Below are 8,603 nucleotides of genomic sequence, written 5' to 3'. Positions count from 1 at the left end.
ACTTTGAAGTCGTTAGTCGTAATGGTATCCTTCATGTAATGAATGATGGACTTAGGGTTGATTGGGTGGAACGACATCATATCATCCTTAGGAAAGTCATGATGATCTATCTTTGTCACCATTGTAAGGTAGCCCTAGTGGACCTATTTGATAGGGTGAATGTGATTGGGTTTTGAAATAGATATAGAACCTCTTCATGTGATCCTTTAATGTCAATTAATCTATCAGAACAAAGGCTAGCACCGAGTGAGTATGTTATGGGAACTAGCTCTACTGTAGAAAGAGACTAGTGTACACTGTATCTCTACTTGAGAATGAGACTAGAATACATAAAAGCCCTTCATATTCCTCAACCATGTGCCTACATGGGATGTGTCCTAGTTCTACCCTTGGAAAGTAGAACACCCTCACCGGAGTAGGTTACAACTCCGGATTCCATGTTTAGCTATCATGGTCTATGTCGATTATTGACTATTCTCATCATATGGGATACCTACTAGCATTATAGAAGTACTATGAAGTTTAGGTGGTGGTATGGGAAGCTACCTACACATTGCACAATAGGTTTTGAAGGTGTTAGTTAGAGTCCCTAGGTCTTCCCTAAGATCATTACTTGAATATCCTTATGTGATGAATGAGTCCCTAGGTCTTCTCCAACACCATTACTTGAATATCCTTATGTGATGAATGTGTCTAAAATGAACTGATGAATGTAATGATTTAAGTTAAGAAAGCATGTTAAATTAATAAGTACTTATCTAGAGTAGTTAAGGGTTGTCTAGTTAAGGTGTGAAGGGGGCATAGGAATGATCACTTCATTAACTAGATATTTCTTAAGAATGACTCTAGTTAGGGAAGATGGTTGATTATTTAAAAAATATCCAAACTTAGGTAGTCTTATGGATTATTTAGGTAATCTTGAAGAGGTCAATCATGGATGTTATCATCTTTATTTACTTAAGTTATTCTTTTGATAACCTTTGGAAGGGAGAATGTCATAGAATATGTATGCTATTGTATTAAGTGAGAATGATTCTATCTTAGGTACTACATAGGATCTCTTAAGTCTGTGTGTAAGGGATTGTATGAGCGGTCACTTCACAACTCACTCAAGTGAACCTTAGAATGACCTTTGGTAGGAGGATCTCATGTTCATGTGGTTAGGGTGTTGTAACTGTGTATATCTCATTATAGGTGGTCTTAAGGATCATTTAGTTGTCCCTAGAGATGGTGTATGGGTGGCCTCTCTTTATCTTACATAAGTGAGTCTTACGATATCTTTTAGTGAGAGGATTGCATGCTACAAAATATCCCATGTGAAGTTGATAAACTTCACTATAACAGTGCAGTTAGTTCACTGTAACTTGGCATGAGTTTACTATAATGTTCCTAAAAATGTGAATAATTGTCTAAGTGATTCCTTATGTGTTTCTAAGGTGTTAAATGTGGTTTTTATTCTTATGATATGATATTAAAGTTAAAAAGATGCATATTTCCAATTAATTTCCGTCTTCGTGATTTTTATGCATTATGGCATACTTAGTACATGTGTTTGTACTAATTATATGCTTTTATCTATCTCTAAAGTGATTCATAGATGAAGGTACTTTTTGAGAGATAAGCTTAGATTAGAAGAACGTTCAAAAAAGTTGAAGTATGTCCTCATTTTACTCGAGGGCATACATGTCTTTTATTTGTCTTATTGAAGTATTGTAATAGACTTTAGTATGTATTTCTATATTCGTATTATATGAGTCGTGTCCCAAGTACTCTGATGTCTAAGATTTGATGAATTGAGAGTTAGTATTTCCTATGAGTTTTATAAGAAATATATTTTAAAGATTTATAGAGTGTTTGTGAAAAGTTTTAATTCACCATTACTTTTCATATGTTTATATGCGATGAACGATACAAAAAGGCTTGTATAAGACCTCCGATAGGTCGAGTACGCCGGTTACAGTCCGAGAGTGCCATATCTTCTAGGATTTAGTCTCAGGATGCGACAAACATGGTATTAGAGCATAGGTTATGAAAGTGGTCTTAGGAAACAAAAAGTGTCATCAAGTCACGTCTAGTAGATTCTTGACCATCGGTGTGAATCACAACACATCTATGGGCGAGAGTCTATAGGACGATAGAGTTTCCCTTCTTTTCTACTCTTATGTAGTGCCTTAGAGTAAAAGATATGAGTACTCTTTTCTTATAGTTTTCCTTGCGATTCTAGGAAGATGAATACGAGGAGGACAACAGCTAGCAGAGTTGAGGAGAATGATGTAAATGAGGAGATTCCTCCTCTAGTTGAGCAAGTTGAGCAAGTTCCTCCAAGTGCTCAAGGTGATCAATTATCTCTTAGAGGTAAAGGTAACGAGGTTCCGGTGGTTCCCCCGAACATGACTAACGAAGAGATTAGGGAAGATCTCTTTGCACTAGCCCGAGTCATTATAACTCATGTGACTAGGGGTGTTGAGCCTAGAGTAGATGCTTTAGGGAGTAACATGACTTCTAGATTGGGAGAACTTGTGACGATGAATCCTCCTATTTTTCTTTTTTCTATGGTGGGAGAGAATCCTCAATAGTTCCTAGATGGAGTGTACAATGTGTTGAGTGCCAGAGGGGTGACTTATAGAGAGAAGGCGCAGTTGGCTTCGTATCAATTGAGAGAGACTACTCCAGTGTGGTACACCCAATGAAAAGATAAAAGGCCGATTGAGTCAGATCCCATAGAGTGGGAGGAGTTCAAGAGCGCTTTCTTAGGAAAGTACTTTCTCCATGTGAGGAGGAAGGTGAAGGTTATGGATTTCATTGACCTTAGTCAAAGTAAGGTGGATGTTGAGGAACCCAAACTTAGGAGAAGCATGAGGATTTTGAAGAGGAGAATGAGGACTATGATGAAGGGTAAAGCCAATAATCAAGGTCAACCTATGTTTAAGAAGAGAACCACAAATCAAGATGGAACTAGTGCGTCAAAAGACAAGCTTAGAATAGGTTGTGGTTCTCAAATTATTAAGCCTACATGTGATACTTGTAGGAAGAGGCCCTATGGGGAGTGTCTAGTTGGTACCTGTAATTGCTTTGATTGTGGTAAGAAATGACATAAAATGAGAGATTGCCCTATTTTTGTGACTAAGACAAAGGAAGGACAGACAAGTTCCTCTAAAAACATTGGGTGATGATGATGGTTAGTTCTTGTATTTCTTTCATTTAGTGAGATGAGTTCCTTCTAAGTGGGGGAGTATGGTTAGTAGATGAGCTATAAAGTTATAAAAGCTCGTTATATGTGTATGGTGTTTAAAAGTCTTGTTGAAATTGAATTTCATTGATTTCTTGCGTTATGTATTTTATGAAGTTACGATTATATTTCAAAACGTATTTATATGATTTTATCTTGTACATTAGTATCTTTCTATCATGAACCGCCTTAATGTTGCATTTTTGAAATTTTGATGCATGTTTCACTGTAAAGCTACCAGGGAAAATCTGTTCATGGTAAGAATTTTTAAAAATTAGGTCATTCATTCTTTGGTTTGAAAATTTTTGTAATATGGTTAGAACTTATGTATATGAGCATGATATTGAATATAAAATTAGTTTTTGTATTTGGAATAAAGGATGTGAGTTTTATGGAATGATCTCTTGTAGAATTTATTCTAGTTTCTTCTTGTGTTGTGATGCTTTTGATTCTGTGAAATAGATGTTTCTTCTTGATTATGGAATGTATAATGTATTATAGGGTATTTTATGAGCTGTTAAGTTGAGTTTCTACTTTTGATAGTGTTCAAGGAGTGGCAAGTGTCGTTCGAGGACAAATGTTGTCCAAGTGGGGCAGATTGTAATACCGTGAAAATTACTTAGGTGAAGCTAGAGCCTGACATTGTTGTCATGGCGGTCTAAGGACTTAAATTGGTCTACAATGTGGTATTGAGGCAGTATTTAGAGTTTTAGGTTCATTGAAAGTCAAACGTCAAGGGACGACCAAGACGTTCGACGACTAAGTCACCAATGTGCCTCATGTGTGGTTATGTGTCTATATGTGTGTTTCATGAAGTTTGGACATCAAACGTCCATGACGTTAGAAAGGTTTGCCTTGAAACACCTTGTGTGTCTTGACATGTTTCATCAAGTTTTACGTGTTCGTTCTGGATGAAATTGATGTGGTAGGTCCTAAACTCGTATACGAACATATTTGGGTTAGAAACGTTCAGGAAAATATCCCCAAGGACCAACCAGGGGCCCTTGAGGAAGGACCCTTTCATTAGCCAAGGCTGCCTAGACCAGGCCCCAATCGACTGAGGAAAACGACGGCTCGTGAGATAGACGACACCCCGTCGATGAGTATCGTGGGTCAAGACTTAGACTATGGAGATAAATATCCCAAAGGCAAGTCTCTGAACAAAACTACAACATGTCAGGATGGTCCGTTTGTGGACAAACAGTCCGTCTACTAGCCAATCATCAATGGTGCTGTAAATTTCGCAGGTTTACTGTAATGTTAGGGGTGAAGTGGTAATTTCACCCTACTTGCAAATAAGACTTCGGAAGATTACTTAGGGGTACTTTGGGTATTTTAAACATGTCTATAAGTATTAAAAACTTAGGATAATTCATTCTTCAAATTCAAAACCCAAAAATATCTTAGAAATTCTCTAGAATTCCATTGAAGCCAAAACTCAAGGAAGAGCTTGGATTGGAGATTTGAGTGGTGATTCTTCATCAATCTTGTGGATTAAAATCATTGAGGTATGGTTTTGATCCTTGAAACTCTATTCATCACGGAGCCAATCTTCAAAGTGATTTTCAAAGGCTAATTAAAAGATGAGTTTTCTAAATTTAAATCTACCCATGGGTTCTTGCATTAGAGATTTTACAGCAATGAATATTGATTAAATTGTTGTTAATTTGATGATTTTAGCTTAATTAACCTTAAACCCTGTAATTGATGAACCCTAGTTTTTCACAACTTTATGGGTTAAGTGATAGTGAGTTAATGCTTATGAGTTCTAGTGTAGTTTTCTATGGGCTATTAAATGATGTAATAATTGTATTCAATTGATGTCTAATTGGTCTTAGATTGATAAATCATATTGAATTGGTTTAGATTCATTGAGCATTGTGATTATTGTATTGAATTGATTTTCATGGTCATGGGTAAGTGTCTTGTGATATTGAATTAAATGATTTAGATATGGATTGAAGTGGTGAAAATGGATTGGTGGTACGCTTCCCTAATCCTCTTTATTTTATGTTAATTAGACTTGCATTATGTTGTTATTGGTATGGTCCACTTATGGTGGCGGTGCTATGTGTTTTACTTGCAATTAATGTGGCCTTGTCGGCGTTACTTAATGTATTATGATAATCATGGCCTTGTCGGAAAACTACTTGAAGTATTATGATGATTTGTGTAGTTGATTATGTGAACTATGATCATATCTACCTACATTCTAGTAATGTGAAAGTTTGATGTTGTTATGTGATCATGTTAGACTATGACTATGTCAATAGGTGAGTAGTCTTAGAGTTATGGTTATCCTTACTTGACTATATGAGTTTATGATGGTTATATTGATGATGTTATAGTAATGTATAGGATGACATAAAGATGATAACGGTCATTCCTAAGTGCTTCAAAGAATGATATGCTATATGTAATAAAGTAAAGTATATTGTGTCTTGTTTTGGTAGATTTGTGTCCCTTACTTGATACCTGTATGAATGATATGTGAATATTAGATGTATTGACTAGGTAAGCTTTGCACCATTGTCATGTATGAACGAATGATACGTGGGACCATAAATGATGTTAAGAAGGTTATTTACATGGAATCTTAAACCTAGTGGTAAGGTGATGAACTTTGAAGTCGAGAGTCGTAATTGTATCCTTCATGTAGTGAATGATGGACTTAGGGTTTATTGGCTGGAATGACATCATATCATCCTTAGAAGAGTCATGATGAGCTATCTTTATCGACGTTGTAAGGTAGCCCTAGTGGACCTCTTTGTTAGAGTGAATGTGATTGGTTTATGAACTAGATATGGACCCTCTTCATGTGATCCTTTAATGTCAATTACTCTATCAGAACAAAGGCTAGCACCAAGTGAGTATGTTTTGGGAAGTAGCTCTACTTGAGAAGGAGACTAGAGTACAATGTATCTCTACTTGAGAATGAGACTAGAGTACATAAAAGCCCTTCATATTCCTTAACCATGTGCCTACATGGGTTGTGTCCTAGTTCTACCCTTGGTGTCACACTTGGGTCCTACACTCCAATTGAGACAGGCATCGTTAACCTTTAAGAGGTCGCAGACAAGTCTCTTCTTAGCTTTCATAACAATCATACAGTTAGATTTGCAGAAAATTTAAATCTTTTTAAGACTTAATGAAGTATACTTAGACTTCGTATAATTAAAGCATAAGAGTGATATGCTACGGCTCAAACTAAACAACCCTCTATATTGGATTAAACAATTGAAATGAAAGAATCCATAATATAATAATAGTTTGCGAAATGGACTTAATAGAAATGCTTAGAACAACTTTTAGAAAAGAAACCTTAGGGACAACATCCACTAGTTATGTCTAATATACTAAAGCTAGAATAATATACGTAGCATCCTCGAACTCAAGAAATATCTCGCTTCATACCTTCCCACCAATAGATCTCCTTGAGATCATGATACATCTTGAAACTCATTCACTATGGACAAAGAGTGTATTGAAGGAATTTCATGTTCTAAGTCATCGACTCTAACTAAGTGGTATTAATACCCCTAAGATAACATCTTATTGACTTTAAGATGGGAAACTATTTGGTCTGGTTTATTTGAACGATGCCCTTCTCATTCAAGCTATAACTCATTAGGAGACTGAAACCTTACTACCATGTTTCGACAATCTATGATAGCATAACACTTATGGAGCCAATCCATACCCAAAATTATATCAAAGTCAAGCATGGTTAATTCTATTAGGTCAGCATAGGTAACTCTATCAAGAACCATGATTGGGCAATCTCTATATACCCTGTTAGCTCTAATGTTGTCTCCTATGGGAGTACTAACTACAAAAGGTTCAAGCAAGATCTCAGGAAGCAAGTCAAATTTACTAGCTACTAAAGGAGTAACAAAAGACAAGGTGGACCCTAAATCTAACAATGCATACGCATGAAAAGAAAAGACAAGCAAGTTATCACTAACAACATCTGCTGACTTTTCCTACTCCTCTCTACCATTCAAAGCATAGAACATGTTCCTCTTGGAAGGCTCGGCTGCAGCAGTAGGAATAAGCTGAGGCCGAGTATCTTCCTTGCCCTGATTTTTCACCTGTGGGCAATCCCTGATCATATCCCTCCTCTTGTCGAACCCATAGCAGGCATTAGAACCTACCATGCACTCACCTCTATTCAAATGATCGCACCTACCACACGGATCTCTGTCACACTGGGAATTTCTATCATTGCCCTTCTTGAACTTGGGCCTGTCCAGGACTCCAAACAACCTCCTACCAGTGTTAGAACCAGCCTGATCCGAGGGCCTAGGCTTCTTGCCTTCTCGGCCTCTCTTCCTCCGACGACTCTCCTCCACATGTTGTGCATGTACCATCAACCTAGCAAGGTCTATGTTATCATTCAACATGGCTGCCCAACATTCCGCCTCCATATCCTCCGATACACCAGTCACAAACCTGCGCATCTCATCCCTGCTACTGGACACCAGGGAAGAAGCATATTTGGAAAGTTTGACAAACTTCAAGGAGTATTCCTTGACTGACATACCTTCCTGACGTAGTTTGATTAACTTCTCAACCTTAGCTCTCTCTGCTCTCTGGGAAAGAAATACCGTCTTGAGAATATCCCAAGTGATGGGGACTTATCCTGGTGCTCGGCCATCTACCCACATCTTATACCGTATCTGAGCCACATCCTTGAGCTGGTATATAACCAACTCAGCCTTCTCTTTTTCATTAACACCCATAGAATAAAGAATTTATGGACCTCGTCCACAAAGTCATGGGTATCCTCATTGGTTTAATACCCAAAGTAGACTGGAGGATTCATCTTCGTGAAATATCTCAGTCTAATAGCCATGGTCCTAGCATGTGGGTTCTCCCTAGGAGCACCCTCTCTAGTGGCCTAGGATTTGATAGCCTGTGCCTGAGCAGTGATGGCTTAGGCCATATGAATCAGTGTTGCTCTCACATATCTATCCGTCAACGCTGTTGGGTTGACAGGCACTTACACTCCAGCAGTTGGGGCTTGAGGAAGAGTTCGGTTTCCCCCAAGAGCTGCTTCTCTAACTCTCCTGCCTGTGTTTCTCCTTCTGTACATTTTTCTCCACACATACATAAGAATGAAGTTAGATGCTAGAATGACATAAAATTTCAAAGTTCTATACAACACGATAAAGAGTACAAGAAGGGAATATTCCTAACATCACTAAGTCTCTAAGTCATGGTTGTGGTGCACTTCACAACCATAAGATAGAAACTACGCAATGCGGTTGTTTTGAGCCTTAGTTCCTTAGTAATTTAACCTCATGCTCTGATACCAAGTTTGTCACACTCAGGTCCTAGACCTCAGATGAGACCGGCGTCATTAACCTCTCAG

General features: G+C 37.7%; 1 protein-coding gene across 1 annotated transcript; it reads right to left on the bottom strand.

Moving 5' to 3' along the window:
- Positions 1-7,212: 7,212 nt before the first annotated feature.
- LOC107022263 lies at positions 7,213-8,324 on the bottom strand. The gene is made up of 2 exons (XM_015222927.1): positions 8,236-8,324; positions 7,213-7,702 (listed from the first exon to the last, which is right to left on the bottom strand). Exons 1-2 carry the CDS (start codon positions 8,322-8,324, stop codon positions 7,213-7,215), a joined length of 579 nt encoding a protein of 192 aa, XP_015078413.1.
- Between the last annotated feature and the right edge of the window lie 279 nt (positions 8,325-8,603).

This window comes from Solanum pennellii, chromosome 6, assembly GCF_001406875.1.
Source record: "Solanum pennellii chromosome 6, SPENNV200".
Classification (NCBI taxonomy): Eukaryota; Viridiplantae; Streptophyta; class Magnoliopsida; order Solanales; family Solanaceae; genus Solanum; species Solanum pennellii.
The sequence above is the reverse complement of the archived record's forward strand: the minus strand, read 5'-3'. Positions and strand labels throughout refer to the sequence as shown.

Bases quoted from the DNA above. Each gene is read 5' to 3' on its own strand.
- LOC107022263 (XM_015222927.1), bottom strand. From the start codon at position 8,324: ATGTACAGAAGGAGAAACACAGGCAGGAGAGTTAGAGAAGCAGCTCTT. The intron at 7,703-8,235 runs GTAAGTGCCTGT...CCTGGTGTCCAG, and splicing joins CAAGCCCCAACTGCTGGAGT to TAGCAGGGATGAGATGCGCA.